At 53.8% G+C, this 14,664-nt stretch overlaps 1 protein-coding gene across 5 annotated transcripts in view; it reads left to right on the top strand.

The window, feature by feature from the left end:
• SLC12A3 (solute carrier family 12 member 3) overlaps positions 1–13,113 on the top strand; it is a 36,252-nt gene extending 23,139 nt beyond the window's left edge. For 2 of the 5 annotated variants that reach the window (XM_032323982.1, XM_032323984.1), the window contains exons 22-26: positions 360–471; positions 2,767–2,853; positions 6,193–6,328; positions 7,849–7,916; positions 12,622–13,113. In XM_032323982.1, coding sequence (XP_032179873.1) covers positions 360–471; positions 2,767–2,853; positions 6,193–6,328; positions 7,849–7,916; positions 12,622–12,763 — 545 coding nt within the window. In that variant the 3' untranslated portion in view covers positions 12,764–13,113. Of the gene's footprint in view, positions 1–359; positions 472–2,766; positions 2,854–6,192; positions 6,329–7,848; positions 7,917–12,621 lie in introns of those variants that run through there. The other 3 variants (XM_032323985.1, XM_032323986.1, XR_004281132.1) reach the window with 2 other exon arrangements.
• The last annotated feature ends 1,551 nt before the right edge of the window (positions 13,114–14,664 follow it).

Here is a 14,664-nt window from a genome sequence, read left to right on the forward strand (position 1 = left end):
GGTTATGCAGTGATAAGGGACAGCTGGTCCTTGGCCTCCCGTGGAGAGATGACAAGCAGGGGTGAGGGTTTCCGCCCACTGGTGAAATCTTTAACCTTTAAAACTATATGCCAGCAATCCAGATTTTCACGTGAAAATCCCCCAGTTCTTAAACGCCAGATCATGGATTTCAAAACATCACGCAGACCACATGAACCCCAGCCCAGAGACCCTCGTGAGCTTGGTTTAGTCTAGCGCCCTCCTTACACAGATGGGTAAACTGAGGTCCACAGAGAGGAAAAGGGGTGCCAGCGGCAGAGCGGGGCGGGAACCCAGAGGGTGCTCTATGTATCCTGAGAGCAGTTCCCCCTTGATGCCAGGCCTCACCCTCCTCATCCCCTATCTTCTCGGCCGCAAGAAGAGATGGAGCAAGTGCAGGATCCGTGTGTTTGTGGGGGGCCAGATCAACAGGATGGACCAAGAGAGGAAGGCGTAAGTGGGGAGCGCTGGGGGGAGGGGCCGCACAGGACCAGCACCATCCCAGCTCTGCCCAAGAGTAACCCCTCTTGCTCTCCCCGACCTGTGCCACTGCCCCCTCCAGGGGGACCCAGCCGTCTCCAGGTCGCAGCAGAGCTGAGGGAGCTCTGGGCAGGCGCAGGTTTCTGTCCATTTTGGACGTTATTTTGCTGTCCCAGTCCCCCCCTTTAATAAGATGCAGACGCCCTAGCTCCATGACGGGAAGGATTGTTACATTGTAAAACCACAACCTGCTCAAGGAGAAATCTGTGTGAAATGAAGGAGGGAGAAGGCCCTTCCTGCTGAGAAATGAGGGGGGCACTGAGGCTCCTTCAGGGCAATGTCCCCACCCCAAGCTTGGGATGCTGTCCCTGGTGAGACAGGAGGTATTTAGTGGCCAGAAGCTGGGACAGCAAATGCCACTGGATTTCTTAGAGAGAGGTGACTTTTATTCTCTCCCAACGGTGTGGCTCCTTCTGCAGGAGAAGGGCTTTCTGCTGGGGAACACAGGCTCATCTGTCTCAGCCAGAGAGGACGGGCCTGGCTGGGGGCCGGGCCGGGCAACGGCAGAATTGAGCTCAACCAGCCAGAATTTGGTCATGTTGGGTTATTTACTTGGGTTTTCTTGATCACCTCTTTCTGGCAAGAGATGCTGGTTTTCTTTTGAAAATTGCCATATGAAATTTCCAGGTGCAGGTAAGTAAGAATGTGAGTAGATTTAAGCAGAAAAAGAAGTAAATGGAAAGGTAGGTAGCTCAGCCTTATTTAGAACAAGGTCAAGTGAGGTGGAAGGTTGTGGGTTGGGAGACGCTGGAGGGGGCAGCTGGGTAGGAACAGTGGGTAGCTTGCTCAAGATCACGGCATGCATTAGCCAAAGGGAAAAAAAACTCTGCCGGTCTCTGGTGTGTTCTGCCACTGTCCGAACCCTGATGTCCCTGGGTCAAGACCTCTGGGCATGTGCCACCAGGACCACATCCCCATGACCCCTTCTCGGTCACTCCCTGTGTGAGTTAAGGGCAACTAGCAATCTCCTCTCCTGATCCTCACCCCTGCTGAGAACCTCTGGGATCTCCAGGAGATAAAGAAGTCCAGAAGGCTTCTTCATAGGCTCAGCTCTCTGTTGTAGCCCTGAATGCAAGCCTGAGCTAGTGGAGCTCAAGGCTGTGGCACCGAGGGATCACCGGTGTTCTGCACATGAAGGGTGTGGGATGTCCTCTGCCTCCCAACTGTCCAGCCAGGCCAAGCCCTCTGGTCTCCTTGTGACCCCGAGGCCAGGCTGGTGCTGCCTCCGGCTGGGTCCCTGCCCAAGCCTGCCACCCCCACGCTGCACACCAGCACATCTGCTCACAGCTCTGCTTTCCTAATCTCCCTCCCAATTTCGGGGTCCAGCAGTGGCTTGACGACTGGACCTTAAGGTTTATCCCCCGTCCCTGCCCCCAACCCAGCCAGCCACTCGATGCTCCTGCCCCACCTTCTACACCCCCATGCCCCCACTTATTTATTTGGACTCCCCACCCCCATGCACTCAAACCCTGCCAACTTGTTCTGGGGTATCCCCAAAGCCACATCCCGCTCCAGATTCTGATGCACTGGGTAGGCTAGAGCCAAGGCGGGTGTATTCTTCCAAAGGCTCCTTGGCTGATTGCACTGTGGACATTCCTACCACGCCCCCTTTGGCCTATAATGATCTTGTGCACCATGCACCGTCCAGCTAGATTGCTACCTCCTCCGTGAAGCCTTCCCTGACTGCCACCCCTGTTACATGCAGAGTCAGTGCCACATGCACAGGCTCGCTCCTCCTGGTTCTATACTTCGTTCATGGGTATCATCTCTGATTGAACAGACCACCCTGCAATTTCCTTCTTATCCCTTACACCCTTGGTCCTCGAAGTGTTCTCCGTGGATCGGTTTCCCCATCACGTGGGAGCTTGTCAGTATGCAGAATCCCAGGCCCTACCCCAGACCAGATGAATCAGACTCTGTATTGGACCAAGGTCCCCGGCAGATATACAGACATTAAAATGTAGGCTGTGCTAGTGCAGAGGTGGCCACCAGGTGCTTGGGGAAATACTGCTCAATCGCTTTTCCTTATCGCTTGTCATCCTCTGACCTGCTTAATCAACCTTTGTCTCTTGTCCGCCCCTGCCCAGGTGAGAACGTCTGCTCCCTGGGGCCAGGATTTGATCTGCGGTTTTTCACTGCTGGGTCCTCGATAGACATTACGAACTCACTGAATAGACGCATATGTGTTTTAAAATCTCTGTCTCCCAGGCTTATTTCCCTGTTGAGCAAGTTCCGACTGGGATTCCACGAGGTTCACATCCTTCCGGACATCAACCAGAAGCCGCGTGCTGAGCAGTGAGTGCTCTGTGTTGACTTCCTTCCCAGGCAGGAGAGCTAGCTGTATGCCCCCACACACCCCTGTCTGGTGAGCCCTGGGCAGACAGGGCTCAGGGCAGGCAAAGAGGATGGGGAGTTTGCAGCCTTTTACTTTCCCATTGGGGTTTCTTCCTTTGCGTATCAGAGCTCAGGTCTTTGCCAGAAATACCCCTGGGCTGGAGGACGGTGAATGTTCATGTTTGTGCTTTTCTTGGAGCAAGTGTTTAATTTCATTTATTTATTTTTAAAAAGATTTTATTTATTTATTTGAGAGAGAGAGAGAGAGGGAATGAGAGAGAGAACATTAGTGGAGAAAGGTCAGCGGGAGAAGCAGACTCTCTGCTGAGCAGGGAGCCCAATGTGGGACTCGATCCCAGGACTCCAGGATTGTGACCTGAGCTGAAGGCAGTTGCTTAACCAACTGAGCCACCCAGGAGCCCGGAGCAAGTGTTTTAAAGCTGGTGCAAGTCTCAGCTGTTCTGCCCCTTGAGTGAGGGAAAGCAGGTGTTTCATCCTCAAGGGACTCCACCCCCACCCACCCCCGGACCCGGGGGGATGGGCAGGGTGGGAGCAGGTCTCCGCTTCACACTTCACACTGCGTGCTACTCGTAAATTTCTTAAATTTTCTCCAGCACCCTGAAGCGTTGTCATAAAGCAGTGGTTCTCAAACTTAGACCCACATCAGAATCTCATGAGGACTTATGAAAACACAGCTTGCTGAGTCCCCCTTCTCCCGCCCCCACTCCAAGATTCTGAGTCAGTAGGTCCAGGGTAGCGCCTGAGAAGCTGCATTCCTAACAAGCTCTTGGGTGCTGGTCCGGGCGCTTCACTGGGAGAACCGCTGTCTTAAAGACAGTCTGTGTAAAGTGCTTCACACAGGGTCCAGCCCCAAGTCAGTGTTCAGTAAATGGTAGATCGATGGCTTTTGCCCTCTAGACCTTGACCTTTTGGAGGTCTTGGCTGTATTATGGACTTGCTTCCTTCTCTAAGCCTTGCCTAACTGAAGTTCCTCAAAAAGGAGCCGTGACTGGTCCAGCTCATCCCTTCTCATGAGGCCAAGGTGGAGGTTGCTGCAAAGCCTGTTTCTTGGCTACCTTTGCTCTAGTTGGCTATGTCCTGGGCTGGCAGAATCACATGCCCAGAAACACATGGCTAGAGGCCAGGAGCCATGGCAGAGGCACATGCCTTCCATGGAGCTGAGGGATACTGGAGCAAACAGAACGGAAGGTGCAAAGGCCCTGAGGCAGAAGTGTGGCAGCCACAGCCCTGGATGTTATTTCTGTGAGCACACTGGTGCTGGGAGTGGGGAAAACATTGAAGGGTCTGGGCCACAACTCTCCTCCTTCCCAGATGCAGCAGCAAGCTCATGGACTTTACTCAAATCCCTGTGTGAACTTGTAGCTAGGCTCAATGGCAGTGTCCGAAGGGATGACGATTCACTGGCTCCATGACTCAATTCCCTAGTCTGAAACCAAGACATTTATAATTGGGCTTGCTTCTGTAAATTCCTGTACATGAGATTTTCCAGCCCTCCAGCCCCTCAGTAAAGTCAGGTCTGTCCTGACCTCTTACCTCTCCCTTATATTCCCCATTACCTGGGGAGGGAAGGAACTAGTCTGTGGGGTTGGATACATTGGTTCCTCCCATGTGCTGGGGTGGAGATGAGTCCATCAGAGCTCTAGCCGGGGATGATACCCGCCCCAGGGCAGGCCGGAGGAAGTCCAGAACCAGACACAGGAGGAGGGAGGCAGAGATGCACCAGAACACAGGAGAGAATGCAGCTGGGCTGTCTGTGTGGACAGAGGAGCAAAGCCTTGAGTCAGGCTGCAAAGAGAGGGAGTGGGGGATACCTTCCCTGTGGGAGGAGCTTAAGAGCAAGCCCGAAGACCCTGCCCAGCAGCCCTAATCTTTAAAACCCAGCCTGGGCCCTTCTCTGCCTCCACCTCCTGGCCCTCTCTTTTCTCCTTCGCACAGCCACGCTTCTCCAAGGAGATCAACTTTGCAGCCACTTCCTCACGGAGATCCCCCTGGAGGTCATCACTGGCCTCCGCCTCACCCACAGAGCCCCTTTTTGGGCTCGTCTTGCTCTGCCTCTCCGCTGCATCCCCCATAATGGTCCCTCTTGGGACAGTTCTTCCTTTGGGTTTGGAGGTGTCTCCCCTCCACGGATTCCTCCTACCTCAGCAACCCTTCTTTCATTTCCAGTTGCTGGCTAGTCCTCCTTTCCCTGACTGATGCTTGCCAGCATCCTTGGGATTTGGCCCTGGACCTTTGTCTCTTTTTTTTTTTTTTTTTAAGATTTTTTATTTATTTGATAGAGATCACAAGTAGGCAGAGAGGCAGGCAGAGAGAGAGGAAGGGAAGCAGGCTCCCTGCTGAGCAAAGAGCCCGATGCAGGGCTCGATCCCAGGACCCTGAGATCATGACCTGAGCCGAAGGTAGAGGCTTTAACCCACTGAGGCACCCAGGTGCCCCTGGACCTTTGTCTATTAACTCTGTCCCCAGTGTGAGCTCCTCCATCCCTATGTTTGCAGGGGCTTCATCTGAAGGCCGAGCAGTCTGAATTTCTATTTTTAAGTCAAGTAAGTCAAGTCACACAGAACAGCATCCAACAGGTTCCCATCTCACTCGGGGCCAATAGCGAAGGCCTACATGGTCTAGGCTGTCACACTTGTGTGTCCTCACCTCACCCCACTTTCCTCTGCCCTCACCTTGCTCTGGCCATACTGGCTTCTTTGCTGCTCCTCAAAGAAACCAAACATACTTCTGCCTCAGGGCCTTTGCACCTTCAGCTCTGTGTACTCCAACACCCACTGGCCTGTAAAGAGCTGGCTTCAGAAGGACAGGCATCTTTCAGCTTCAGGGAGGCCTTCCTTCCCCCCAAATATTTCCTGTCTTGGAACCCAGCTTGTGTCTTCATTAAGCTCACGATGTAGATTTGCTTGTTTATTGTCCAGCAGATGGAAAGCTTGGTAGATAGAGGACATTGTAGGGTTTTTTGTTCCGTGTTGTGCAGTGCAGAGCCTGGCACAGGATGGTTAGTGTTCAGGGGCAACCTGCGGAACGGTCGGGTGGGTGAAGGTGGATCCCAGGCCAGGCGTCGTGGACGACATTTGGTGGAATGCCAGCTGATTGGTCAATGCTGATGGTCAGTGTTGATTGCTGCCCGGAAGCTGCATTGATATAAACCACAGCGGCAGAAGGGCTTTAGCCTGAAAAGTGTGTCCCTGTGGCGCCCATCTCCATCTCCCCGGGGGACTTAGTTCCCCTGGAAACCAGGCTGTCTCACTGGGTCTCACCCACTCTCTCTGTCCCCAGCACCAAGCGCTTTGAGGACATGATTGCACCCTTCCGCCTGAATGACGGCTTCAAGGACGAGGCCACTGTCATGGAGATGAGGCAGGATTGTCCCTGGAAGATCTCAGATGAGGAGATTAACAAGAATAGAGTCAAGGTACCTGAGAGAGAAGGGCCTGGCTGGGGTGGGGTGGGGTGGGGTGGGGTGGGGTGGGGTGGGGTGGGGATGGAGGCGCTCCTCCGGGTCAGGGCCACGTGCCCCCATCTGTCCTGAGCTTCCTCATCACCCTCTCCTTTCCATCCCCGTCCACCACTCCCTGGCCTCTGAGGTATCCTCAAGCCACAGCTGCTGGGTAAACCGGTTGTGGAACTCAGAGCCATTCGTGGCCTGAGTCACACCCCGCTGTGGCGATGGAAAGGTGGGGGCTCTCCCTCTCCCCTCTTGTCCCTGGTGGAAGGGATTCATGAGACAGGTGGCGAAGGTCAAGGTAAAACTTTCCTTGTGGGCCAACAAAGCTGCCTGAAGGTTCCCCCTAGCCTGCAGAGCCCATCCTACATGTAGCCTAAAATCATGGCCACCCCATCCAGACAGAATCTTCCAGATTCTTTAAGGCCTAAAGGAGGGCTGTGGTTGCTGTGGCCACTTTAAGATCGGGTGAGGGAGCTGCAGAAGGAGGTCACAGCTCTGCTCCCTGTGCTCGGGGTCACTGGCCCCCCACCCCCTCTTTGCCATCAGAGGACGTTTGGCAAAGTGTCCATTTACCACTGGAGGGTGGGATCACTACGATCGCTTAGTGAGTAGAAGCCTGGGATGATATTACACATCCCACCACCCCCAGGACAGTTCCCACGATAAAGAATTATTCCCCCCCACATGTCACTAGTGTAGGGTCTGGAGTCTGTGATCTCTGTGAACTCACTTTCCCGACATTCTCCATTTTCTCAAATGGGGTGTCCTTCCACGGTCAGACTCTTGAGTGCCGATCATTTCTGAACAAACTGGAGACAGGCCTTGGGGTGGGAAGGAGGCTCCCCCACAACCCAGCCTCACACAAGCTTTAGGGAATTCTGATCTGTCAGCCCAGAGACCCAACCCCAGAGGGCTCACAGCTCCTTGGAAAACTCTGGATGACGTGTAGTGTTCGAAGAAGGCTCTGGTCTGGACTGTGGTAGAGGAAGAAGGGACACATTCCACCTGTGCTCGGAGTCTCCCTTATCAAGCACCTTTCGTGTGCCCGGCCCTCGACGTCCACGTGTTTTTGCGTGGGTTATCACCCTCCATGCTGCCCACGTTCCCCTGGGGAGGCGATTATCATACCCATTTTACAGTGAAGACAGTAACGCTCAGGGAGGCCACGTGCCTTGCTCGGGTTCTCTGTGCTGTGAGCAGCTCACCCCACACCACGGAAGGTGCTCTCTCTCCCACCTAACCGCCCCCCTCCCCGGGACCAGCCCCAGTCATGGAAATAAGGCCCGGCAAAGGAAAGCCAAGTTCCCAAGGAGGTGAACTTGGCTTTCTACTACTCTGAGGGTTTCCCTCCGTCTTGGAGGAAGGTAATAATTAAGGGGGAAGAATTCGTGCATCTGGTCTGAAATCTTAAAGAAGACGTCCCTGGGCTTGTTGGGGACCACTCCCGAGGATGTGGGCAGTGACCCCCTGGCTTCTCCTTGCTCTAGTCCCTTCGGCAGGTGAGGCTGAATGAGATTCTGCAGGATTCCTCCCGGGATGCCGCTCTGGTGGTCATGTAAGTAGCTGCTGCTGGGAGAGGAAGCCTGTCCCTGAGGCCCAGGACGTCAGCTCTGGGAAGGGGCTCAGGAGGTACATGCCGGCTGAGGACCCGAGCCTGACCCTGTGAGCCAGAAGGGCCCAAAGCCCCAGGAAACACAGCTCAGGTGGCTTCTTGGCACATGACTGGGCCTGCCCCCGCTCGGCACCCCTCACCTGAGTGCCAGCTGGCAGAAGTCTAGGACCTCACACGCCCCAGGCCTGGCCGACCCCCGCCCACCACCATTTTCCCCTGTTCGCCACCTTTCCCTGCCAAACACAGCTTGGCAAAGAGGACCCTGCTCATTCAGGAAGAAAATCAATTCCTGGTTGTTTGGGAATCACCCAGCCCTCCTTGGACATGGGCCACCCCCGGCTGCTGTGGGTGCCAAGCCTGGGCGGCAGCAGGGGCACAGGGTCGCCGTGCCGGGCTCCATGCCTGTCAGGCTGCTGCAGCCTGTGGCCAGCTCTGAGCCACTTCTGCTGGGTAGGGGTGGAAGCTGAGGGCATGGAGTTGAAGGGACAGGTGGCAGTGGCACAGAGGGTCTCAGAGCGGCTCTGTTCTCACAGAGGCCGGGAGGAAGAACATGGTCAGCCAGGCCCTCTGACCCCCTCCCCCAGAGAAGCCTAGCTCAGAGTGAACAGGGTGTTTGGCAAGACCCCTAACTGGCCTGGCTTGCATTTCCTGAGGGCAGGCCACCTGGGAATTCCTCAGGATGGCCCAGAAGCCTGCAGAACCAGTTTTCTCATACCCTGAGACCAGGATCAAGCATACCCTTTTGAGGCTCCAGTACAAAATGAAAATGTGGGGCCCCTTGTTTGAAAATTGTTGAGAATGACAAGATGGCAGCAGCAGAGAATGGAACCCAGCATGGGACCCTTCTAAGTATGTGTTGGGGGATGGGGGTGTGTGTGTGACTGCACAGCTTGCACGCCCACGAGGCTGGCTCTGCCTCAACAGGGCTCCCTGGGGCTCTTAGGGAGAACATTTTTCGGTACAAAGGAAGTGCTTTGTGTTTCCTTCATGCGGGAACTGTGGTAAGAGAAAGGGCTGCGTTTCTCTGGGACTGTCTGGCCAACACCCAGCAGTGAGTGTTTCTAGGGCAAGGTCTGCCTAGGTTGTGGACACGGTCCCAGTGCAAGACAGTGGCTTCATCCCAGGACAGCGCCCCAGACCTTTCCTTGGGTGTGGTGCCAAGCCACCTCCTTGTGAGGGTGAGGGCTAACCCTGGTCAAAGAAGCAGGTTTGCGCTGTCTCTGCTCACTGTGTGGCCTTGGGCAAGTAACCCTACTTCTCTGTGTCTCCATCTCCCTGATTATAGAGAAGGGTTTAACCTAATTATTTCCAAGGTTGCCCTTCATGCCAACATGCTATGATTTTAAGTTTATTTGCCACTACGATAAGTCGGTCTCTCAAGCCATGAGATGAGAAATTTCACCCAGGGAAGTGAGCCCCTGCGGGCACTTTCTCCACCCCACTCCCTTATCCCCTGGACCCCAGAGGGAAAGATAGGTCCCCCACCCCAGCAGCCTTTGGGGGAGTAGCGGACATGATAATAATAATAATCATGAGTCCAGTCACTTAATTTTTTTTAATTAATTAGTTAATTATTGTTATTTATTTATTTGAGAGAGAGAGTGAGCAGAGGGAGAAGCAGACTCCCCACTGAGCAGGGAGCCCGACACGGGCCTTCCCACCTTCACTGGGAGGGCACAGCCGCTGAGCCTTGGCATTGCCAACCTCCAACCCAGAGACATCCCCACCAGTGTTTCTAAAAATTCAGCCTGAGAGTCACTTTCATCGGCCCCAGGATTTGGCACATTCCTCAGTTCCTTCCAGATCAGGGTCTGGGGTGGGGTGGAGAAGACTGCATTCCCCAGAAATTCCGAGGGAGGAAAAATCCTCCCCTCCCCCCTCAGGAGGAAAGACAAAATTACACTTTCCAGTGTCCCGAAGAGCGTCGTCAGGCCATTTTCTAGAGCAGGTCTGAGGCAGAACTTAGTTGTTCGCTGTCTACCCTACAGCAGTTTATCTGATTAATGGCCTGTGTTTGAGTCCAGCTTCACCCTCACAGCTAATAAACCGGCCCCACAGCCCTTGCCTAGATGACAAGCAACCTATTTCTGCTCTCCCTTTTGGGACTAGACCCTTCCCTTTTCCTATAAAGAAGCCCTCCTCCAAAGCGTTTTACTGATTGAGCCTCACTCGAGGCATGGGGCCTTAGTAATTTTCAAAACTCTGCTCAGTGGTTCTGTTTTACCCCCGTCTACCCAGCAACAAACAGACTTTGGAGACAGGGAAACTGAGTCTCAGAGGAGTCAGGCAGCCTGCCCGGGACCCCGCAGCCAGGAAGCGGGGATTGGGTTATGAAGCCTTAGGTCCAGGTTTTGGGCTGAGGCTGCCTTTCTTTGTGGCCAAGAGATGCAAATCTGAACCAGAAGTCCTTCTGTCCTGGGGCTGCTTAATTCTGAAGATTCGTAGCTGCCAGGGTCTCACAGCCTGGGAACAGGAGTCCACTGTCTCTCGCTGGCCCAGGGGCGAGTGCAAAGGGAGCCTGTCCCTTGGACGGGTGGACACTGTCCGCTGGGGAAGGGGGCATGATGCTGAAGCTTGAAAGGCCACAGCAGTAGTGACAGACGGGTGTCCCCTGCCCCCCAGAGAATGCGGCCACCAGCCCCCTCGCAGCCTTTGAAATTTCTGAATTCAGTTCTTGAGAATGACATAGGAGTTCCCCACGGGCTTTGCTGACGATGTAACCGAAACTTCAGCACCACTGTGAAATCAGGAAAGTTTCGCTTTGATCTTTCCACTTCCCTTTCTTCTTGAGAGTCACCGGACACGAACGTGTTCTAAGGTGACGCCAGCTTCATGAAATACCCCCGTTCCTACAGCCTTTCCCTGTCCCAGCAACCTTGCTTCTCTTTTTAAAAAATATTTTGATTTATTTATTTTAGAGAGAGAGAATGGGGGAGAAGGATGGGGGAGAGGGAGCAGCAGACTCCATGCTGAGCACGGAGCCTGACATGGTGCACGACCCTGAGATCACGACCTGAGCTGAAACCAAGGGTCAAAGACCCAACCGACTGTGCCACCCGGCCCCCCCGGGGACCTTGCTTTCTAAAGGAGGGTAGAGGTGGTCCCCAGGGAGGCTTCGAGGATGGAATCTGAAGTAAGGGACACGTGTCCAGGGCCCCCTGTTGGCCTGCTCAGTGTGGGTCGCTGTGAGCAGAGGCATCTGGGGTTGGAAAATCCCAGGACCTTGGCTGGAGCCCCAGCTCTGCCGCTCACCAGCTCGTCACTTCCCCTGGCTAAATCACAATGAGTGTGACAATGGCTGCTTCCATGAGGAGGTGCTTGCCAGGTGCTAGGCAATGTGTGGCGTCCTTTGTCACCTCTGTCCCCTTTAGAGCTCGTCAACAGTCTCTGAGGGAGGTGTGTGTGTCCTCACCTCAGGGAAGAGAAAACAGAGGCTCATGCCTGGGAGCCACCTGCCAGAGCCACATGGCCAAGGAGGGGCAGCGCTGCTCCCACCTGTGGCCAGAGCCGGGACTCTGCAGTCCAGAGTCGCTCTGCGCCTTCCTTTCTGCCCTTTCCCCTTGGCAGGGAAGAAGGCCAGCGCCACAAGCCCTGCCCCCTCCCCAGGGTTGTGCTCAAGTTCAGAGGTAATAGGAGCCAGGGATGTCCTGTAGGGAAACAGACTGCAAAGGGCAGCCCCAGCTTTATGTCCCGCCCACTGGGCCTGGGAGATACTGCCTTCTCCTGGAGTCAAGAGGAGGTCAGCTATGGTCATCCTGCAACATTTTTGGAATTGCAAGATAGTGAGAAAGTCACCTCCTGGAAGAACTGAACAGCAGCCCCCGGGCATCTCATTATCTGCACAGCATTGCACGGCAAGGGTGCTCTCAGGGCCTCACGAACATGGCAGAAGGCAGGACAGGGACCTGCAGCTGAAACCTGTGAACGGATCACCTCATCGTGGCCACAGGCCAGTATGGTTCAAGCAGCCTGAAGTAGCGAGATCACCCACTGTATCAGACTGTGTTCTAGGTGCAGGGAAAGAATAGTGAGCGAGACAGACCTGGCTGCAATGTACAATCTAGTGGAGGAGACAGACAACAAACAGACCAATGAAAAGAGGGTTTGGAGAGTGGGAAGGGCTGTGAGGACAATGAAACAGGGTGCTGTGATAAAGAGGGGCAGCAAGCCTGCTCTGGAAGGGGGTGATCAGAGAAGGAGATACATGTGAGCCACGGTATGGGTGATCTGAAAGAGCCAACCAGGTGGAAGGGGAGAGGCTCTGCTTTCTGGGTGGGGAGAACATCACATGCAAAGGCCCTGGGGCAGAAGCAAGCTTGCCATTGATTTCAGGGATGGGAAGAAAGCCATTATGGTTGTAGTGTTGTGAGCGAGGCTGAGGGTAGAAGGAGGTGAGGTCGTGGATGTTGGTGGAGACCAGATCATGTGAGTCTTACAGGCTGTGGCTTTGTTTATACCAGCTTTGTGGCTGAAGATACATTTGGAGTCATGCTTTTAAGGAATGTGGGAGGTTATGCTTAGGGTGGCTAGGAAGGAGTGCTGAAGGAGTTGGTAAACAGAGTTCCTGATCAGAAAGTGAATCTTGGGCTGGGCTGTGTGGGGAAGGGTACTGGTAAGTTTTTATCTGCTGCTTCTTCCTGCCTTGCAGTACCTTGCCCATAGGGAGGAAGGGGAAGTGCCCGAGCTCACTGTACATGGCCTGGTTGGAGACGCTGTCCCAGGATCTCAGACCTCCGGTTATCCTGATCCGAGGGAACCAGGAAAACGTGCTCACCTTTTACTGCCAGTAACTCCAGGCTGGGTCATGTCTGCCCAAAGCTGAGGGTGCCTGGGACATCCGCCTGTCCGTGGGGACAAGACTCGTGTCCTGTTGTACTTTAAGCATCTGTTGATCTGACTGAAGAAGCTGGTAGATTTCCAAACTTTGGCTGGACACCACTCCCAATGGACACATCCTCTGGGCTCGTTTTTATGGGCTGGAGAAGTAACAGCTGAAGTTGTGTGGAAAATTCTCTGGTGGATCCATTTTCCTTTTAAGTTTTCTCTTGATCTTGATTACAACGAATTAAGATTTCAGTCTTTGACTTTTTTTTTTTTTAAAGATTTTATTTATTTATTTGACAGACAGAGTTCACAAGTAGGCCGAGAGGCAGGCAGAGAGAGAGAGGAGGAAGAAGGCTCCCTGCTGAGCTGGGAGCCCGGATGTGGGGCTCGATCCGAGGACCCTGGGATCATGACCTGAGCTGAAGGCAGAGGCTTTAACCCACTGAGCCACCCAGGGGCCCCCAGTCTTTGATTTTTTGAAAAATTTATTTATTTGAGAGAGAGAGAGACAGACAGCATGCACAGGAGCAGGGGGGAGGGGCAGAGAGAGGAAGAAACAAACTCCCCACTGATCTGAGGATGGGGATATGGGGCTCCATCCCAGGACCCTGGGATTATAACCAGATCTGAAGGCAGATGTTAACCCACAGAGCTGCCCCAGTGCCCCCAGGCTTTCATTTATATACAAATTTGAATCAGAGTACTAAGTACCATTGTAGCAGTTTCTAGGCCACCTATGGGGCAGGGGTGGGCTCCCCTGCCCCAGCAGCCCTCACAGGGAGGAATCTCAGGGCCCTTTGAGCCTCCATGATGCAAATTTCTTTAATGGCTTCTCACTCTCTTCACTTTCCATAGTATGTCTTTAGCATTGGGGTTGGTTCTCCCGTAGACCAGGGACTTTTAAACCTGTTTAGGCTGCAACCCACAGTAAGAAATATCTTTCATGTTTGAGAAGTGAAGCAAACACACACTGAAACTATGAACGTGTCACAAAACAATACTTATTCTCACTATGGATGGTACCCTCTGGTATTTTCTGTTTTATTTCTTTGTCTTTTTTTTAATGTGGGTTGCAATCCACGAACGGGCAGTGACCCAGGGTTTGAAGAAAGGCCGAGTTGGGCACCACTGCCATTTCCCCAGCATATCCCTCGGAGAAGGAAAGGGAAGGAACAGAGTATGCGAGGAAGGGTACCGATGGTGGGCATTAGTCGAGAAAGAGTTTCAAAGGAAGGACAAGACTGAGGGTTTCTCATGGAAAGGTGCTAACTTTGGAGTTTGGTTGGAGATGGGGGATGGAGCTCTAGGAATGCAGGTTTGGTGGGTCAGGAATGGAGAAGCCGAGAAGAGGCATAAAGATGGCCAGATTGGCAGGATCAGAAAGGTCCACACTCCGCCCCAGGCCAGGGAAAAGAATGGGGGTGGAGAAAACAGCAAGAGAGGGAAGCAGGGGCGGGCTGCGGTGGGGGCGAGTGGAAGATGAGGGTCAGAGGTGGGAGGGAGCCTGGGGAGGACGAGCCCGGCTCAGGTAAGGGTGTTTGGATTCTCCCAGAATGTTTGCGCCCATGAAGCTAGGACAAGGAGTAGAATGTACATTAAGGATGTCCAGTGCCAGTGGGCAAGGCTCCCTAAAACGACATTTCAGCTCTAGATGCACCCCAGCAGCATACAAACGGGATGTTGGGGGGCTACTGGCTGTGCCTTCTGCAATAACCACTTTCTTCAGGTTGGAAAGAACAAGACATCTTCGGGTCGGATTGGCCCCCTCCAAGCCCACTGAACTGCCCACTTAGTCATGAAGGCAGAAATCTCTTTCTTAGTGTCTGGACCCAAAGGACTTCGGTTCCTCGCAGGTACACTTTGCTGC

Source organism: Mustela erminea, chromosome 19 (assembly GCF_009829155.1).
Source record: "Mustela erminea isolate mMusErm1 chromosome 19, mMusErm1.Pri, whole genome shotgun sequence".
Classification (NCBI taxonomy): Eukaryota; Metazoa; Chordata; class Mammalia; order Carnivora; family Mustelidae; genus Mustela; species Mustela erminea.